Source organism: Ammospiza caudacuta, chromosome 3 (genome assembly GCF_027887145.1).
Source record: "Ammospiza caudacuta isolate bAmmCau1 chromosome 3, bAmmCau1.pri, whole genome shotgun sequence".
In the NCBI taxonomy this organism is placed as follows: domain Eukaryota; kingdom Metazoa; phylum Chordata; class Aves; order Passeriformes; family Passerellidae; genus Ammospiza; species Ammospiza caudacuta.
This window is the reverse complement of record NC_080595.1, coordinates 90891816-90913402: the sequence shown is the minus strand read 5'-3', so window position 1 is coordinate 90913402 and position 21587 is coordinate 90891816. Positions and strand designations below refer to the sequence as shown.

General features: G+C 38.0%; 1 protein-coding gene across 1 annotated transcript in view; it reads right to left on the bottom strand.

Annotated features, from left to right (window-relative positions):
- The window catches only part of AGPAT5 (1-acylglycerol-3-phosphate O-acyltransferase 5), a 53671-nt gene that overhangs the window by 21316 nt on the left and 10768 nt on the right, over window positions 1-21587 (bottom strand). Inside the window, exons 2-5 of the mRNA XM_058800838.1 lie at window positions 17245-17314; window positions 16921-17036; window positions 11691-11780; window positions 4231-4321 (exon numbers count right to left, since the gene is read on the bottom strand). Coding sequence (XP_058656821.1) covers window positions 4231-4321; window positions 11691-11780; window positions 16921-17036; window positions 17245-17314 — 367 coding nt within the window. The remainder of the gene's footprint in view (window positions 1-4230; window positions 4322-11690; window positions 11781-16920; window positions 17037-17244; window positions 17315-21587) is intronic.

The window sequence follows — 21587 nt, the reverse complement described above, 5'->3', positions numbered from 1 at the left end:
AAGAACAATTAGATCTTTCCTTTTCCATGTGAATGTGGGTGAAGTGATTAGACAGAAATACTAATTAGACAGAAAAACTGCAGCTCTGCAGTTATGTGCAGTGTCCCAAGTACTCACCCAACTCTTGAGCTCCCACCAGCTTTCTGGAATGCCTCCAGTGATTCAAAGCTTTACATATTGAAACCAGAGTCCATAATTTGACTTAAAAAATAACAAATGGTGCGAGAGCTCATCCATTTGTATGCTAGTATTCCATCAACTTACAGAAACAGGACTCAGATGATAGCAGTATAAAAAACTGCATGCACTAGTAAAACTGTTTTTCTGTTACAAAAGTATACAGGAAATGCAACTAATCTCCACGGGAAGAGCATGACCAGCCCACAGCAAGACATGGGAGACAGCACACATTGGTACACTTTCTTCCAAGATGGGTACTTACAGAAATACAATGTAGCTTCTTGTTTTCCTATCTTAATTTCCTATGGATGGCTTTTAATAACACAGACCCTTACTTCATTCTAATGCTTGGTCTCAAATGCTACTCAAGGTCCATAACCTACTAGTTTTTAAAACTATATTCTCTGTTCACATCTCACTAAGCACTTTTAGACCAAGCCTGCTTTCATGAAAGTGTAGAATAAATACCACCAAAAGCTATTTTCTTTAGAGACAATTCCAAATAACTTTTAAAGATACTGAATACTTTGAATTACTTTAGAATACAATCGAAAACTAATGCCAAGATCTAGAAGGGAAACATTTTCAATTCCCTCCATTGAAACACCTCTTTTTTATATGACCTGTAAAACAATTTTGAGATAAGCATATCCTGCATACACAAACATCTTAGCAGAAAGCATATTTGTCAAGCTAAGCTTAGCATTAAAAAATATTTACATTAGCAACTTTTCTGTATAAAACCAAAGAAGATAATAAATGCATACCTTAAATATTTGCTTGATGAAATGACCTTTTAAGAAATTGAATGTTAATACAAAATTCCAAAAACGCCTTTCACCAGGGAAGATTGTTTTGTCTTCAATCAGCAAAAACAAGCCAAGTTAAACTTAAGAAGCTTCTCATCCCTTTGGCTTTGACTTTTCAGAGTTAGTAGCATTAGTAGTAGGAGGGCTTTGGATTATTTCTATTTATTTTCAAATTTTTTAAATGCCATTTGTTAACATGATAGAATTAATATTCTACTAAACCAAAGAAATTTGGGGTGTTTGGGATATTCTGTGCAGGGCCACAATTCAGACCCAACGATCCTGATAGGTAACTTCCAACACAGCATATTCTGTGATTCTATGACTGACTACTACAAAATGATAAGAAATCCACACATAGATATTTTGGCTACATACAAATTAAAGAAATTTTATACCAGAAGTTCGCAAAAAAAAAAAAAAACCATCATGTATCACGGGGTTTATAAACATTTTCTCTATAGTCCAATATCATTATAAAGACCCAGGCTTAAAAGATTTACAGTTTGAATTAAATAGATCCAATAAAAATTACCACTTATATTATTATAACAAACTTAGTTAAATCCCTATGAAAATGAGTCCCACCTATATATTAAGACTGGACTCAGCAACTCAAGCTCACTGACTAGTGGGGAAGAAGTCCTGCACTTTTAAGATTTCTAAATCCATTGAACAGAGCCTGAAAGGCTTTACCAGTATGTAAGCTGAGTGACGGCATCAGACTTTGAAGACAGGAACCATGTTGGCTGACCACTCCCACACAGTGGAAAACAAAAGCAAACTTGACTACTGACTATATACTTAAATACTGGAAATTGGAATGCAAAAGCTCAGAAGACAAGGGGCAAAACCCATGCCATCATATTCTTAGCTCTTTGAGAGAGGAGAGGAAGAAATATTTTTATACTTCCTCTCTGCAAAACTACTAAAACACATAAACACACTAACGTCAAAACCAGTATTTCAGACAGCATCATAAAAATTGAGTTATGCTTGTGCTCTAGGAATAGCTTTGTTATCTTTGGGGGTAATAGCTCTGGTTCTAACATTGGTTTCTAGTTTAATTCTTCTTAATTAAATCACTTTTCCCAATATTAGACTTGCAGTACTTTGTCAACATAAAATTGAGAAAAAATGTAGGGAAAAAAATCATTTCAAAGTAAAAAAAAAAGGAAACAAATTCCCCTATGTGTCGGTCAGGCCCACACTGAAGCACCATGCTCTGTAACAAATACACTAAGATGACAAGACTAAATTATTAGCCTTCATTATGTCCCCACAAAGAATGATGTGCAATTTTATTTAAACTGTAAGTTACAAGATGTCCTCCTCATTCCTCTGGCTGGCAGAACTGCTGTGTGTTACTACCCTTCCTACAAGTGCAGAAGTGAGAAGTCTCTGGGATCTCTCGGGCAAGCGTGGCAAGGTGTGCTGGCTGGAGCTCAGCAGTTCAGTAGGAGCGCTCCCGGGGACGCGGCCGTGGCTCAGCCTGCCCGTGGCCATGGCACTCCCACGCTGCAGCCCCAGCACCCAGCCAGCACCGCGGGGACACCGGGGCTGCTCAGGGCAAGCCCCAGGGCAGGGCCAGCAGCACTGCCCAGCAGCAGGGTGGGACCCTGGGGAGCTAGGCTCACATGCTGCCAGCAGCCACGTGGAGCTCCCCATCCCCACAGCTCCCAGTGTATGGGGATGTGCCCTGGACTGGCACATGCTCGAGGCTCAGCCCTCAGAACAGCCTGGTTCTGCTCTCAGTGTTGGCCCCTCCTTCTCAACACATGTGCACGAGGGATGCTCCAGTTCCCCTGAGTATCTGTATCTGTGTGGACATGCAGGTGAGCAGAACCCCAGGGGAGCACAGACTGCCTCCCATCCTCCCCACCTAAAAAGTGGAAACAGAGGCCAACAACAAAATAATTTAGCAGTGGAGAGAAGGAGATCAAGAGGATTCTGCAACAGAATTGGAGATACTTCTTGTTTAATAATTATTTGTTGTGAGAGTTTTTAAAAGAAGTAATTGTTGCAAAATAAAAATAGATCAGTACTGGAGAGAAAACCATTACAATAAACAAACAGGTGCTCTGAAAGCACAAAAGCAGCGTTTTACTGTTTTGCAGACTGCAGAGATAATAATTAAAAGGTGAAATAAAATAATAGTAAAACAGTAAGAGCCTGTTCCCTGAAGAAGAAGGTGAGGAAAAAAAACCTACCAAACAGCCCCCTCCCTCTGAATTCTCAAAGAAACACCAACCTAAATGAAATATTTGACTTTCATTTCCGACAGGAAACTGAAGCGATGAACAAATACTTTATGACTTCAGCTCTCCTGCTCATACACGCAAACAAATTCCATTCTTCCCAAGGAGAAGAAAAGCATATATCCTTTTGGACAAGAGCTAACAATACTTAGTAGCTTGATTATATCAACAAGCTGATTCACAGACTTGTGAATTCATTTCAGTGTGTCACAGAGATGAATTTACCAGACCTATTTGTTATTCTTTGTTTACTTTTAGAGTGAATTATTTCACTTTTGGTCAACAGGAAAAAACAAAATCAGGAAACGTGCTCACTGAAGTGTTGGATTTAAAGTTTACGTGCATACGATGTGAGAAAGTATGAAAAATCTTGGGACTCTTGGATTTTCTGCAAGCCTTTCTGAAGATGAAGTAATTCCATCTGTGTTATAGAGACAATGCCAACAATCAAAGCAACTCCAGAATAAAGTTCGACCATGGAACAGTGAGACTGGAAGGTGAGAGAGGAAGAAAACCAAAATGTCATAGGAGTACTAACACTAATTAAAAGTGAAATGATGGAAGACTCTTTCTTTTAAGGTACAACAAGCTTTATGCGAAATATTCTTTATATTGACTAACAACTGTAATTGGAGCTACAATATCAACTTAGATGGACCAGTGCCCTGATTCAGTGTCGGCAATTCCTACAACCTTAAGGAGCAAGAAGATAAGTAAATATACAGCTATAGGTAGAAAGTGCAGCGAGCCTTCTGGAGTACTGCTACTATTGTACATTGTAAAATGTGTGAAATGTCTGTATATGAACTACCTTAATCTTACTCTGTAAACAAAACAGTAGTTTATACTATTCTAAAGCTTTAAATACCAAGCAGGTTTAAAAGTCCAGTTAAGGTGAGACGATCTTCATATTATGTAACAATTTTATATAATATATGTTAGCACAGTAACAAAAGAATTCTTTCAAAATTTCTTTTGCTTACCTTCCTTTTCAGCAAATGATTGACTATCTGCAATGACTTTTGGTATTTCTGGATTGTAACGAGTCCCCTCTGGAAAAATCACTAAATACATCTGTAGAATTAAAAAAGAAATAAAACAGACAAGTTCTTATAATCAGTGTAAACTGACTGCTTTTACAGAAATTATCAACACTTTATAGGTCCATATTGTATTTAGCTCACACCATTGACTACTGTAAGGATCAAAAGAAAATCAGAATACTTGAGCTAAAATTTCTTAGCTCTAAGAAACTTACTGCTCAAGGTTCATAATAATTTCCTTTGAAAATACACCATAGAATATACTCCATTTGATTTAGGAAGGGAGACAGCATGTGTCAACAGAAGTCAGCAAGTCAGGAGCAGCTGATATCAACAAGAATACCAGTTTTAAGAGATTTTGAAAAGACAGACAAATAAATCACAAAGTGACCAATTTATTTTAGTAGTGATCTTGCCTCTAGTCTTTCCTTATACTGAAATATACAATAACTCATTCATTATTAGAAATACTATAAATTGAAATTATAGGTCTGTTGGGCCTTTTATGTCTCTCATTGAATTGGATATTAAATATATTAGGAACTCAAACTTATAGTTTAGCGTAATTTGAACTTTAAAGTCACATTCCTTTAAGCATGAGTTTGTGCAAGGTTAGATTTCCCCAGTAAATTAATTTCCTTGCCTGTTCAGCACCAGATCTATGGGTTCTCAAACGACTACAGGTAAAGGTTGCCTAAGTATCTGCATACCTGACTGTAAAATTATGTATCCAAATAGGAGGAGTCAAATTTGACAATTTTCCATTTTCTTTTGAAACAGAACAGAGGGGTTTCAGGATTTTTGTGTGTGTGTGCATCATGCATAATCTCCTACAAACAAAGCTGATGCAAAACATCACTTAAACAGTGAAAATTCCATATTGGGGGCTCATCTGCAGAAGCAACTATGGTCATAAATGATTACTGCTATGGAGTTAAACACGACACATTCATAGTAAAATGCCTACTGTAAATACTTAATAAATTAGCTTTGAAGAAAGCAGTCTCAAGAAACATATGAAAGAAAATAAGATAATGGATTTACAAAACAGTCCAAGGAATATTATCAGTGATTAGACAGAGACTTTGATAATTGGAGGGCACATCACAACTCAAAAAGAGACACATAGGAATGCAACTTTGTGCTTCTGGCCCACAAAACATCAGAGCGTGCTGGTATTTGCACTTAATGATTGTGGAACAGCTACAGATAGGGCTGAATGCCAAAAGACAGGCCCCAGCAAATGACCTCTCTAGAATCACCCCACAGTGAGGAAGGTTGAAAGATGCACTAAAATGCAGAGGTGGGAAGAAATCTAGGAAATGTGCCAACCAGAGAAGCCAGCTGGAGATCAAGAAAAAGGAGAGCTGAGTACATAGCCTAGAATCTGACAGGGAAAAAAAAAGGAAACAAACATCAAAAATAGCAAAACCAGTGTCAGCAGAGTAAAGAGAATTGGGAGAAAGACTGTACAGTATGTTTGGGGGAAACTGGCAGACTGCAGAGGCAGGTGAAGTCCAAGAATGTTCAAGGACCCACAGAAATCCAAGATGTGTATAGATCTGGTGGTGAGGGAACAAAAGAAAATGGGTTTAAGAGTCAAGGTGCTTACTTTTTCATACATAACTATAGCATAAGTATAGGGACAAGCACAGGAATCCTTAGACCCAGATGTAGTCTGCACATCCCCAGTGATCTATACATTTCATATAAGAAGTATAATGTTGAAATATTTAAGTGACTAAGTAAAACTTTTCAGAGGTAGCTGGAAAGGACATTAACATTCAAATCCAGATGCATTTTTCTTTCTTTTCATATATGTGCTTATGTGCAAAACTTGTAATTTGGATGCTTAAAATGGTACCTCAAGATGAGCTGTTCTAGTTCCACCCCCATTAAAGACTGCATTGCTCAGCTCTAAAGGGTAATACAGAGACTGTAACAGGTTATAGAGCAAAGGAAATGAAGCACACAGGACAGGAATACCAGTCTAGGTACATAGCTCAGCACTTACAAGCAGGTAACATTGTTACTGGTCTTCAAAGCAGATAATCACCCCCAAAAGCTGGTTGCACAACAGGGAACAGTATCTACTTACTGCAGACCTATGTGTAACACAAACCAGGGACTGAAATTGTATTTTACTTACTAGTAAACCTCTACAACACAAGCAGCCAAACAGGTTTGTTGACCAGAATCTGAATATCTCCGAGTTAAAAGCATACTAACAAGACAGAGAACTGGCCTTTGCATTAAATTCAGCATATAATAACCTACTATATAGCTCATTAGGACTGCTTTAACAGTAGAATTCATGAATGTAAATAGATGACCTACTTATACTCACATACAGTCCTGCACAAGACAAAGATATCCTGCCAGTGCCAGAACCACTTGTACAACTGGCTTTTCTCCCACCGTGGGCAGCAGAAGTTAAATCCTTAAGCACTATTTCCAAATACTGTAAGAACTACAAATCTCTAAGATTTTAATAACTAAATAAGCTCCCCTGAACTTGAAATAAGAACTTGTAGGAACATTTTAATTGCCTAGAAATACTAGCTGCAGTTTAGGCCATTTTTAATACAGATTTTTCAGTTAGGGCAATTAGCTACATAAAAGTTACACACTTTATTGCTGCAAAATACAGTGCTCATGTTCAAAACAGCAGTGACAGTTTTGGATTACCACAGTCCCTGATTCACTGAGACACCAAATTTAACCCAAGCAATAGGTCCCTATGCTCAGGTATGCATTTCATTCCATCTGTGGAACAGGTGGGTGTCAATAAACTTGGTATATCTCATCAATTTGAAAGTTTCAAGGAGTGGATCAGGATTCATTTAGTAGAACCCTACTGATTCTTGTTGGAGCCAGAAAATCAAAAAAGATGTAAGTCTTTTGCATTTGGCCAATCAGGGGCTACCTGAAGAGTCCCCAGTGCCACAAGCCACAAATGTAATGAATGGAAGATGGTAGCTGCATTCTCCCAAACAGCAATACTTCATTTCCCCAGCACTGTCAGGGTCTCACAGGCAAACAGAAATGGCAATGGCATTAAGGGGGGGTCGTGCTCCCAGAGAGGGGACAAGGCAGCTGAGGGAGTCCCTGAGATAGATCAGAGCGCCACAAATTGAGTTGGTGTGGGTGGAGCATGGGAAAGCAGCAAAGTGACACACAAGTCCCTGGAATACAGAACAACCACAAACATACAGCAAGAAAAGGTGGCCAAGGGCTTTGGAGAATGTCCTGGAGTGAGTATATGCTACTCTGTAGAAGAAAATAGGGCATGAAGAAGTGGTAACTACTGAATAAAGGTATCTTGCATTCACTGTGCTGCTCTCATGTGAAAAAGGGAAAACAAATGTTTTAATTTATAAAATTCAAAATTGTCTTACACAATGCATGCACTTGCTTAATTTTAATATTCTTATTACTGCTATTGTATCCTGACAGCTAAACAGATTCATATCTGCATCCCTTTAGACCACTGCCTAGAAAGTATGCTTCTGGTGAATTGGATGAGAAACACTACTACTCAGACCAGTAACTGAAAAGCAGATGGTATGAGAAAGCCTATCTGGTATAATTGGATCAAAATACAAAAGGTGATGTGGAAGAAGCAGGCAAGGACATCCGTGATTTATATAGTTGTCGGGGATTTGCAAATTAGTAATCATATCACAAAATTATTACATTAAGCCTCATAAGAGTTGTATTAATTAAACCTCTATGTTTTTATTGTTTGATTACCATTTCTTCATATGACAATGATTACTCTAGGACTGAATGAATGACAAAACCAAACCACATAGTAATCAGCTAAATATTGGTTGTACAGGGTTAAATCCCACATCTCAGAACACAGATTTCCTACTCTGGATGCATGATGAATAAAATAGAAGTGACATTTTCAGTCACCAAATTGAATAGTTTGCTGTTCAGAAGAGTTAACTTTTTTTTATAAATCAAGTAGATTAAGCATATCAAGTAACAGCTGGATACCCATTCATTGGGCTTACATTCATCTATGGCTTACATTAAAACAACATTAACACAAAAGAGTTCTTTAAACACTGTGACAGTCTCTGCTCTCACAAGACATATGATTGCAATTTGTTAGCAATCAGTCAAATTTTATGGAATTTTAAACCAAATCACATCTTGAGTGAATTTTATCAACAAAAGTCCTAACAATGCACCATTTAAGCATATAATTCAATGAGAGTTTGAAAAGCAAAGTGACTTCCAGAAACAACTAAGAAAATATATTAGTTCAAGACGCCCACTAAGAAAACACAGGTGCAGCAATGTTTCAGTCTGCTATCAGCTTTGTGCCTGTCTGACACTGCTGGGCTGCATCTGGGAAGAGGCATGGACCAGCTGCAGAGCTGAGGGCAGGAGAAGGGGCTGCTTATAGCAGACAGGTGGGTGCAAGTCACAAGACAAGGCGAGCAAGGAGAATCATGCAGTCCACTGCTGTCTACACAAAAGGAGGCATATCAGAGCACTGAGCAAGTTATACTGTGCATGTAAGAGGCCAAGAGGCAGCCTTAGTTTGCCTGTCAGTTTTAACTCAAATGTATTTGTCATACCTTTAAAAAAAAAAAAAGATACACAGAGAAGCAGTAAAGAACTTGCTATGCTAAGGAGAACAGAAGACTGGTTCTGTTTTCCTACACATCTTCAATTTCTTAATGGGAAAAGGGATGGCTCCAGACAGACTGAACATTAATCATCTGGATTCTCTTGTTTAAATTGCATGTGGAGAGAAACTGTAAATAACAACGTGACCCTTAACACAGATTCCCGTCCATCTCTTCTTTATTGGTATATAAATCTTTCCTGAGCAGCTAAAAGGCCAGCTCATCTCTAGCACCACATTAAAGAAAGAACTCCACCACGTACACTCAGAATGACTAAGCTACACCAGCTGCCCACTACAGTGAGGAAAGTCCACCCTGAGCTGAACCATACAGTGCATGAAAATTCCAGAGTCACAGATTAGTTATTTTTGCATGAAGCTGATGAGTTCAGGGCATACTTGATCAAAATGTCTTCATTTTAAAAGCAATATGGTTGCTTGCAAATGTCATGCTAAGTTTCAGATCTGCATGAATAATGCAATAAGGACACAGGTTATCATGTTCTTCTCACAGTAGTAACTGTAGGTCAAAGGCCATTTAAGAGCATCTACATTTAAATTCTCAGATAAAGTCAGCTAAAAGAAGTTTAGTCTTCCCTCAAATGACAGCTCAATGGTCTGTGTCTTTTACCTCTGCAGATGCAAACATTTGCCTCAGTAAACAGGCTTTTAACAACTTTGGTTTTGTAAATTTAAGTGTCACTCCCTATACATTTGACTGATTTTGAAAGATTTTAAACAATTAATTTCTGCAATACTTATTTCTCTTCTATACTGCAATGCCTGATAACATGAGACAAATGGCAACAGCTGCCTGCTACCCAGGTCCAGGTTCTGTGCTCATTTCCAACAGCACCAAACTCCCAGAGAGCTAAACAGCAGCAAAAAGTAAGCATACCCAAGTGGTCTCATATTTATTAGGCATTAACTTTGATAGGTTAGGTATAGGCTTTCAATCTACACACAACTCAGGAGGGAGAAGAAAGACGATTCCACAAAGACTTCTGGATTTATTTCACTTACTAACCACATGGAAAGCAGAACCCACATCAGTTCTTATCTTTAAAGGAAAGCATTATGCTTAAACCTCTCCTTACATTCCAACTATGCTAAAATGACACACTGCAGCAAGGATGAACACCATTTACAGGTTTCCAAGGACATAATGATAGAGTTTCTAGGCACATCTTCCCAAGATTGTATTAAAAGAAAAATACACATTTTTCGAAAGGAGATTAATTCAACACAGACTTCGAATTAAGACTCTTACCACAATGTAAACCTTATAATAACAACAAACTCCTGCTTTTTAGGGGATGCAGAGGGAAGGCAGAAAGCCAGACTCAAGCAGAACCTGTCTTTTTAGCTAGCAAGAAAGCCATGGGCCTATGCAGGAAAACACCTTGCTGGCTTATTTCATCCAGACTAACTAAAATGAACTTAACCAGCACTCTTCAGGGGAAAAAATTGCTTAGGGGGATGACTACAAGCATGTTTCATACATCCTGCAAGCAACCTTCACTTATTCCATTACACTCCAAGTTTTACAGCAAGTAGAATCTTTACCACTGACATATGGCAAATAATGAGGCAACACAAGCTCTTTACATCCCAGAACCCTCCCTGCTAATGAGGGTGCAGGTTGCCACCACTGAACATGACCATCTTCTCCATGGACATCATTGATTAGATACTGTTTAGTTGTTGTAATGTATTTCTGGCCTAACTTATATGCTAACAATTGGAACTTTCTTTTCTTAATTATAACACAAAAAGATAATATCAAATCTTAACTGAAGACAAAATGAGTTTGAGCACTGTCTGAAATAGGGACACTACTCATTTAAGCCCCTCAGTAAGCACAAGGTCAATTTACTTTTTCAACAGAGGCACATGCACAAACATAAACTCACCGTCTCCAAATAAGAAAAAAAAATACTATTATGAATGTCAAAACAGCCCATGAATTCTTTTTACCCAAGTCTCAGGATATAAAAGTTTTGACAATATGGGGAGTCTAAGTCCTAATAACACAATTTTAAATAAAATGGAAGTTTAACTGTTCTATATCAAGGCTTGCTTAAGTTGTTTTCTTTTAGCTTGCCAAAAAGGAAGAAAAAAATCTAATGCACAGCAAGTAATGGAAGCAAAGTACAGCAATTCTAACCACTGAGCCACAAACCATACAGGGAGTCATGAGAAAAGTCACTTGGCAGTAACAGTCATTCTTCAAATAGAAAATTATCAAGAGTTTGTTTTCGGTATTTTTCCCTCCTCCAGGCATAGCAGACAAAGTTATTGAATTCTAAGATGTCATTGCCATTAAAAATGATTGATCATTGTGATGACTAATTAACATTTGGTAGGAAAGGTTCTTGACTTTTAGAAGTCGAGTGTATCAGTCTCTGACAAGCACACAGTAGTCAAAATATTGTCTTTTGAAACAGAGGGTTTCTCCTTTGAAATAGAGGTTTCTCAAGGAAGGTACTATAGTTCATGTCCTAAGTCCAGACCCCCCTTGTCCTCTACAGAGAGGACCACAAAGCTGCTGTCAATCATAAGGAACCAGTCAAACTTTCCTCAGTTTAATTAGAGGTATCACTCTAATCACAGAAAGTAACTGTAAAAACACAGAAAGAAAACAAATCCATGATTACCATCTTAGTAGTTTGTGGATATCGAGCATGGCTCTTTTCTCCAACAAGCCTTTGCCATTAAAAAAGTCAAAGAAATGAGAAGGAAGGTATAAGCTTACTGGAGTCTCAGCTTTCATCTGGGCCTGCAACTTCTCTCTCATTTCCTTCTCATTGAATTTGGCACTTCTTTTTACATAGACTCCTCCATGCTATCAGAGAGAAAAAAAAAAGGGAAAAGCATTAAATATTTAAGTAGTTTAATGTAGAATAGCTGACAGAAGAACAAACAAGAGACAATGACAAGTCATCTTTATGACTCACGCTGCAAATTGCCTACAAGAGTTTCTCTTATCGCAAAAACATGTGGAACTAATTTTACATTTGCATATACTTCAGCTCACAAAATCCATTTAAATAAAAATCAGATATAAACCCCCTCCCCAATGCATTAGACACTTGAAGTGTCTTGTTTAAAGGTGCTAAGTAATGAATTAGAAGATGGCATTAGAAGTGACCCCAGGGTGTTTATTCCTGGCAACGCTGACATGCAGCTTCCTTTTGTATATCAAGGGAAAATCACAGAACTGAAGTTACTCACATGTAAGTACTTACAGGTCAATGCTTTCAATTCTATGTGCCCTCTCTTAAATAGTAACTAATGCAAATACTGGGAATGCAAGTATCATACTTCTACATACAAAATTTATCAATAGCATAAAAGTAACCAGCGTAGTTTTTGAAAACCTCCATGCACTTTACTAGAGAACCAGACTTTTAATAAAGAAGTTATATACCAAGAGAATAATTAAATAAGTAAACCAAAGTCTTCACAAAGCAAAGAATTCTGTAGAAGTATTTTTACTGAAAATTATTATAAAAAGTAAAACTATGTCCTGGAAGAGATTAATTTTATAACTTGTTGCACACAATTTATCACAGAATTTCAGTAAAAGTACACACAAAAAGAAATTTGCCCTATCATTTCCCTCTTCCACCACGTTGTTTTATCTACACAGAAAGAGTATGTAAACAAACATGCACCAGCTATGAACTACTGATACAATGAAGTCTGGAAAAAACATGATTAGCTTCCAAATAACAGAATTTCAGGTTTAAGGTACATTGTTTTCATGGTGACTCCGTAACTTGGTAATACTCTTTTCTGTTCATCATAACAATTGGTATTGGGATTTGTCAGACAACTTCTGTTCATTTATGGTTTTGCATGCTCTTAACAGAAAGATGACAGCAAGATTAAAACTACTAAGAGCTGAGCCTCACTCAAATACCTGATCTCATGAAAAGATACAGTACATGGTAGAAACAGGGCTGGTGGCTGTGTGCAGAGCTGTGTCCCTGGCATGGACAGGAATAAAATTGGAGGGGTTAGAAGGAGGCGGGCAGAAGAGATGGTCATGCAAAGTGCTTTCAGCATTTGCTTTTCATGGTGTGGAGAGATGGCTGCTTAGCTAGTGGTGTTTGATGTGACTTTTGAGTTGTTCTTCAAAGACTGCAGTGACAGGGAACAGAAAGCTAATGACCCATTAACTCCATACCAAATATTCTGTCTTAACTTTATCATGTGTGGTTCCCTCCCAAGGTGAATTAGCCAGCTCTAACACTCAGCTCTGCTGCTGTGACTGGCAGGGGACCAAAGCCATGAACAGAATTCCCCAGCTTGGCTGTGGCATGGTGTTGGGACCATCTCACAAGCAGTTTAACAGTTTCAGACAGAAAGCACCATGAACAGAAAAACATTTCTGCAGCTGTGTAGTAAACAGAACCTCATGTTATCTCCACACTCCACATGTAAGACCCTTTTCAAGATCTGACACAATTAAAGGGAAACAGAAGCTGAAGCAGACTTAAGTACAGCTGTATTCTGACACCAAACACAGCCATCCCTTCCAAAGGGACAAATTCAGTTCGGTATGAGAAAAAATTCATTTACTATATAAGACTTCCATGTAATGGGTAGGTCATCATTCTCTGCGAGCTCAGCTAGGTCAAGCCTTGATAAATAAGTGAAACCTGGAATTGAGGCATTCCCCTACCATCAAATTACTAATCAGCTGCAGTAAACTGGAAAAATACTGAACCAACTTTTCCTTGTTTGATTTGTCAACTTGGACAAATGAAGTTACTATTGGACTTTTTGGTCACAGACACACACCATGGCACCAAAGATAGATCTGGTGTTGCATGTCAGACATTTTAATGCTCAGAAATAGATTTGCACTTCTCAAGTAAATGAGCACAGAGTCATGTAACATAAGAACAGACAAAGTATCACAAGATCAGCGTTCCCTGCATTCACTCCAACTCCACCACTATGGCAGGTCCCCATGGCTCAGGGGTACAAAGCTAAAGAGAGGCAGGATATGTGGCTAAAACTCAGGAACAGCCAAAAGGGTGGACAAGCTGATGCTGGATAACAGTAAAGATAAAGATATATTCTCTATGTTAGAAAGTCAAGCAAATTGTGGGGTATCAAAAATACTTTTCAAAATTACATCCCAGCCTCATCAAGGGCATAAGATAAATGGGAATGAATTGGATAGTATAAGCAAATAGGAGCGATGGGATGCATTGGTAGCAAATGATAGGAGCAAAAAAATATTTCAGATCCACCCAAAAATAATAAAGACAGCTTTAGGAAAAGAAAACAGTTCTACTTAATAAATCAGACTTGGAACATAATAGGTTAATTTAAGTGTTTCTTTTCTTTCCTTGCTATTAGATAGCTGCCTCAAAAAAGAATGCTAGTTATGTGATTGTATATAGCTCAAATTCCCCAACTTGTATTGTATTTCCTTTTCAGTAAGAGATCAAATATATGAACGCTCTTCAAAACAGATTTCTGGAAGTACTGTTTTTTAAGGTTATAATTTTTTTCCGTTGTACTTTAAAAGCCCCTCTCTCAGTCAACAATGGACTGTGTTTACAAATATACTTCCTTTGTGCCTGAATTTTGCTCTTCTGGACATCCAGACCACGTTTATTTCCAAACAGGATGTTTACCTGAGGAAGGGAATATGAATTCCGTAAGCATGGCGTAATTATGTGGCTCTGGAAACTTTTAGTGGAGTGTAAGTGACATCACCGACAGAACATCAACAGGAAGGGCAGGAAGTGTTTTATGTTTTTGCACTGTTTGGTGTGATAAAAACAATAAAAATACCTATTAGCTTGCACTGCAGGCCTTCTGCATCCCGTCTCGGTCATTTAGCCATATATGCATCACCACTGCCTGTCAATTGTGTCACTGATTTAAATATATATATATAAATGTATACATAGTCACCCCCCACTAAATCTTGCAGAAGTTTTCTTTTTTGAGGAGTTCAAATATATATTTAATATATACATGTTTTGATTAAAAATGTAGGTGACATTCAGATTAATTTCCACAGGAACCTCCTTTTAACAGTCAATATACAGCTCAGGAAACTGAGCACCGGATATTCCACATAGCAAAAGTAATTTTCCAAAATCTTGAAAAAAATAATTTCCGGAAATCTAGTGATAGTGAATGGAATATATATCCTGTTTGTATTTTAATTAAAGCAGACTTAAATCACCACCAGTGTAATGACTAAAGGCAAGGACAAAGACCAAAATATTTCCACGCAGCACATCAGTCACTTTGGTGGACAAAAATTGTAACAAAGCATTAAGGGCAAGCATTAGACAATTGAGAATTCCATTTTCTCCTTATGCATACCCTTAGTGAGGTATGACAGGGTCTGACAGTTTGTAGTTATTCAGGGGACAGGGACAGCAGACCTACCAAAAAAGAAATTGTGAACAGTTTTCTCATTTTCTCTGCAGCATACACTTCTCAAAACATACCTATTTTACCAGAAACTATGGCAATCACCCATGCTCCAGCCTAGATCTATAGCCTACTCACTAAAGTGCTCATTCAAAAGACAACAAAGATTTTCAACCATCAAGCTGAAGACATTGGATGTGCTGCAAAGATGAGGGAAAGAGTAAATCCTCCTATTTGGACATACACCTGTAGTTGCCTACTCTTCATACACTCCATTACAAATTAATATAGTTCCAAACATACCTAACATAATATTTTTCTCAACCTTCTCCACCTTCTTGGCCTGTTGGACAGGGCTGGCAGTCAATTCAATCAAACTGTCTAATTCTATTAGAAATATTTTCCTAAGCATGTGGGGGGTTTTGTTTTGGTTGAGATTTTGTGTTTTTGTTTGCTTGTTTTGTTGTTTTGTTTTGGTTGGTTTGGTTTTTTTTCTTAATTTTTTTTTGCCTGGGCAATGGGGTGAGGGACAGAAAGCAGATTAATATTCAGAGAACACATGAAGAGAAAATGCAAAAGACAAAGGAGAGAAGTCTTATTGAACAAGCACTTTGGAACCACTACCCAAAACTCTATCCATTTCTATTCTAATAGCTAAGCACCCATCTAAACCCTGAGATAAGTACCATAAAGCCATTTCTGCTCACCTAGAAAAAGGACAGTACTTCCAAACCCATCCATCTCTACATTTTATTTTGTTTCACATAGAAATAGTTCTGCTTTCAGAAAAAGCAAAGAACAGACATGACAAATTCACAGGGGATTTTAGAGAAGTAAGCCATCTACACTGGTCTTCACCATTTTAGACTGCATATCATATCCACTCAGTATGTTGGCTGCTTAGTGACCATGACCCACTGTTTCTCAGTATTTGTATAAAACTGAGTCACATCAGGTTGAGCTCTCAGACTAGAAGGAACAAAAGGAATATTATGCAGAAAGAGAAGAAAGAAAAAGGTAGGAATACTGTTAGACTCAGGTTTTTGCTTAACTGAAGTCCAAAATAACTATCAACATTTTCATGGACGTGGGATCTGTCTTTCCTCCACACTACATTAAAATCCAAATTTTCTCTTTTATATAGTGCTAAAACCTAAACAACTGAAAAATAAAGAAGTACATCAAACAGTAATGCCAATTTCCTTCCAATTTGTAGCATGATACACAGAAAAATGAGTCTGTTTACACCTGCTAACCTTCTGAGAGCATGACTACAAACTGGAGTTTTAGATTGTAAAAAGAACAAAGTTTTAGAATATTCTGAAATATTTAGAATATTCTGAAATACTCCTAATAGACTCCACAGTTTCAATTCTATTATAAGTATTCATTTAGAAAAATAAGCTGAATTTTTAGTAACTGTTTCTCAACTTTGATGCACATCTAACTACACTGAGTGAAGCCAGTTGCTTTCATGTTCAAATAATGTCAACTCAGCATGCATGGAAAATAGGGACAAAGTACATCTTGCATGTTTGACTCACAAACAGCAAGGAAAGAGTGAAGTGGCTCACCTGTGAAAAGTACCACCCGTAGAGTGGAAGCCATTTTAAGCCATCCTTCAGGACATAGCGGACGTGCCCGAGCGCGTTCTGCCTGATTGCCAGCATGTCCGCGATAATCCAGTCAACTGCAATGACAAAATCCCAAAGCAATCAGCTAAATTACCTCCTAATTGCCACTGATGAAACAAAAAGTACATGTTGTATGTATAAATGTCATTAAAGGTTTCTGAACTAGAAGTTCTTGCTTGTTAGGGCAAGCCTGGAAAGAGACACAGTAAACAGACAAGCAGATTTTAAAAATCTATAAAAGTGTTAAGCAAAAGAAATACAAACCTGTACACTGATGATTTGATAAATATATTACATTTTCTTTAGTTTTTGGCAAATCCCCGTAGATAATTACCTAAAAAAAATTAAAAAATATGCAGTATTACTTTATAATTTATTTTCATTGCATTAGGCAGTGATGAGATCCAATGCAGTAATAGGCTTTTTACTACAAAAACTGTCAGCAAGTTAGCATCATTAACAGACAAACACCCTATCACTACATCATTACCCACCACACAGATAACTGTCTTATCAACAAAGCTATAAATATCAATTAAGGATGGCTTAAGAAACTTATTCTGTTCTTGTGCCATAGCCCCAGAACTGGATCCATGGAATGTGACCTTCAGCCACAAGCTCCCTACATGAATATAATTGAAGTTCATTTAATTTACACATCTAATGAAAAAGACATGCTTTATCCAGACACCTGCCATCATTCAACCTAAAATGGTAAATTTTCCTGGATTACATCAAGAACAAAATCTCAACCATTTGCCATTATTTTAACCATCAAGAGTGAACAAAAAAAGCATGAGGTTAAGGAGTGCCTTTAAATTAGTCTATGGCTTCCAAGTAGCAGGTTTTTTAATATGTTTTTCCTCTGCTACATTAAAGACACACTTCAACCTTGTAGTGTCTCACCCCTGAAAGGTACTGGTCTACTAGAGAAATAATCTTCTGAGAGCATGACTACAAAACAAGATTCTGATGCTAGAATCTAGGTCACCCTTTTAAAATGGGTTCATTCAATTAATTAATTTCTCATTTTATATTTGAAAATAATTTAAATTCTGAACTGAAGAACTAATTCACCTATTCAATTACCTTTAATAAACATTTTCATTACTAAATGAAGCATAGTTTTTCTCACCAGTACATTCTAGGTAGGCTTTCACCCTTGTTCTGCCAGTGGACACACTCCTTGTCTCTAGAAGTTGGTTGTATCAGACATACATGCTACTTTGAAATTATTCCATTTACCAAAAAAGCAAAGTGCTATATGGAAGGTTTACCCACTTATTTTTATCACTTCCCTAGTCTGGGCACTAACGTTGATCTCTTAAATGGCATAACTTAGTATGCCAAGTCTCATATTGATCCTTACAGGAGGTCTCTACCAATATCTCTGGAAACTCTGTGCATCTCTCAGGTAGCCTGTGATATTGCAGGGCTAATGTCTCATATTGTTAACTCTAGGCAAAAACCCCACAAAAACACTATATGTTTCACATTCCTGCTGTTTCTTCTTTGAAAATACAACCACACTGTTGATCAAGTTATGTTTTGAAGGCCAAAATCAGATATTGGCAAACTGCGATACTCAGTTAATATGTGAACAAGAGATCATTCAACATAGAGTAAAAGAGGATATAACTTGAGATATTTTTTTCCAAAAATGAAAAAGGCATGCACAATAAATTCTAACTGAACAATACCTGTAACAAGTTAGTTGACAAGTATATTCTGAACAGTATCTGAGAAATTTGAACAAGATTTGAAATTTGAACAAGATTCTGCTATAGGAGTAGCCTTCTCATTGAAGTACCAGAATTTATAACTTTACTGCTGACACTAGGTACCACTCACAGTTTAGAGCAAGGTAGCAGTCTAAGGGTTGACCTTACAGTTCAGGTGCACAAATTCCTCTGAAATAAATCTTCCTACTCTCACTTATAGAGTTAAAACTTCATTTTACAAGTGTACGCTTTCCTAGCACTGTTATGCACAATGTCCATAAATTCTGTTTTCTTTAATTTCAAGTTAAGACTCCACTATGCAGTTTCTGGCAAAGAGAATTTTAGAGTAAGAGAGAAGGCCCAATACAACAAATCATTAAACCAGAAGGTCTTGAATGTTATTTGAGCTTTTCTAAAATGTAGAGAAAAAATAAGAACAAGAATAAAACAAAACTTAACCCCAAGAGCTGCCCCACACAAGAAAAAGGATTTGAAATACACAATTTATAACTTCAACTTGTAAATATTTCCATTTTAATGTACCAAGTCAAAATCTCAGTGCAATCAGACCCACAATTTAAAGCACTAGCTTTGGATTATTGCATGGGTAAAAACAAATATAAAGGATCATTCCCATAAAAAAATATATATTTGCTGGTGTCTGCCAAATATAACAGTTAATCTGCGTAATTTTTTATTTCAGTAAGATTGGATCTAGTTCACTTTTTAACCTCAGAGGAACACCCACTCACTGTTCCTGTAAACAACTCCTATGCACAACATTATGGCTTACCCTAAGGGTTAGATGTGTTTACATGTAATGGACCAAAATCTTTTACTCATGATAAAACACACAGCCAAACTGTTGTACAGAACTAAAAAAGAAAAATAAAAAGTCTCATTTATATTAGTTCTCATTAAATGCACGAAAACTGGATGTTTCATTTCAAAGCAAAGGTAAGAATGAGAAAATCTGAAAGCTCTATGTTGCTTGCTCAGATGGCTCAGCCTAAGAGGATGCACCAGCTTTATCTGCAGCATCATCCACTTCGGCACCGCCCATCTCACAGATCTCCAGGGAAGGCTTACACAGTTCATCAAAGGCCAGCAAACAGCCATTCACCTTAGACACTCTCAGTTAAAGAACTGAGAAACAAACTTACAACTGTTACTACAAGTAGCTAAGAATGGCAGCTTCCAGCCTGCAGTCCCAGGAGACACCTACTCTGGGCACCCACGCAGCTCTCCCTCTGAGACCATAGCATTTTTGCTTTATCAGGCTTCTGAAAATATTCACCATACACAACTGAATGGCAACAGTTAAGAGCTTTGAATCCTACAGAATGTCCTTTTCCCTTTGAGATGGTGTCTGAGGAATTAACCTGCCTGTGTATAAGCAGAATAATCTACTCAGGACAAGACTCCAATTTCTGGCCCTCTGATGTGTTCAGGTAAACCAGAGCACCTCATGTATATTATAGATGCAGAAGGAAACAATACAGTACTCTTCTTCATGGCCTCCAGACAACCTTGGACTCCCTGCTGTTTTTCTTAGCTAACTTTGCAGAATTCCTTGCTGTAAAGGCTGTGCAGCCTCCTAACTCTTTCTCATTTTGCTGGTGCAGATGTTTGGGGGCCACAGTGAATTACAAAATCAGGATATTCTGAGTTGGAAGGGACCCACAGGGATCCTCGAGTCCACCTCTTTAGTGAATGTCCATATGGGGATCAAACCCATACCTTGGTGCCTCAAGCACTGTGCTCTAAGGCAGCACTTGAGTGACTCACCCGGGACAGCAGGGCAGAAACAGGAATCCACAGTGCCCACCTTTATTCAAGCCCCTTTGGATGTAACCTGAAGACATCTGAGTGGCATAAAGACTCCCAGCCCTCCTCAGAGGAGCAGCGCTGCTCCCAGGATGCGCACAGCATCAGCAGGGCTGGTCTTGCCCCTGCAGCCAGTGCCAGGGAAACAGCACAGGACAGGCAGGGCATGCTTGGGAGGCAATTTGAATTTTAGTATAGTGTTTCACATATTTCATGCATGGCTGTCCAGACACTACAGTATACATATATTCTACCTATCTATCAGCTTAATGAAATGAAAAGTGCCCTGCCAGCCACAATGAAGCAAGTGAGGAACCTGTTCATTTAGAATAGAATCTGCTGTTAAAAAAAAAAAAAGGCACAATGAAGTCAAGCAAAGAAAACAAGTCAATAGGGAGAGCAACACAGCAAGCCAAAGTAAGTAGAAATTTAAGGGAAAGTGTTTAAAATGCAGATGTACAGTCTAACACTGCAAACATTACTTGTGTACACAACACTGAAATGTGTGCTTTTAGCCAGGTTTTGGTTGCTTAGCAGTGCAGTCTGCAGTAATGGGTAATATAGTTAATGTGGGCCTTTCACCTCTGTTTACACAGTAGCACTGTCAAACTCAATACAGTGAGGTCTCAAACACAGGAAACTGGATGCTATTGGATCCCTTCTGTGGGAAGGCTGGTAACCAGCTTCCATGGATGCCACACACCAAGCTGTTCACAGGCTCAGCAGCCACAAGACACACCTCAGGGTGTCCTGTCCAGGTGAAGCTTTGATGAATTAGCAGGAAATGACAAGTAGTTCTGCTGGGAGAATGTACTGATTCAGTGATAGGCTGATCTAGGCATGCAAATGGGAGCTCCTGGGGGATCTGGTGACACCAGGTTCAGCTTCCCTACCAGACTGCTTTTTCCAGTGCAACATACTTAACTATGGCTGTGCTAATTGTGGTAGCTCATGTAGCAATATGGAACAGTCCTGCATGGCAGCCACACCCGAATAACCCATAATATGCACACGTTTTCACTGAAACAAAGTGGACACTCCTAATTTAGAGTTAAGAAT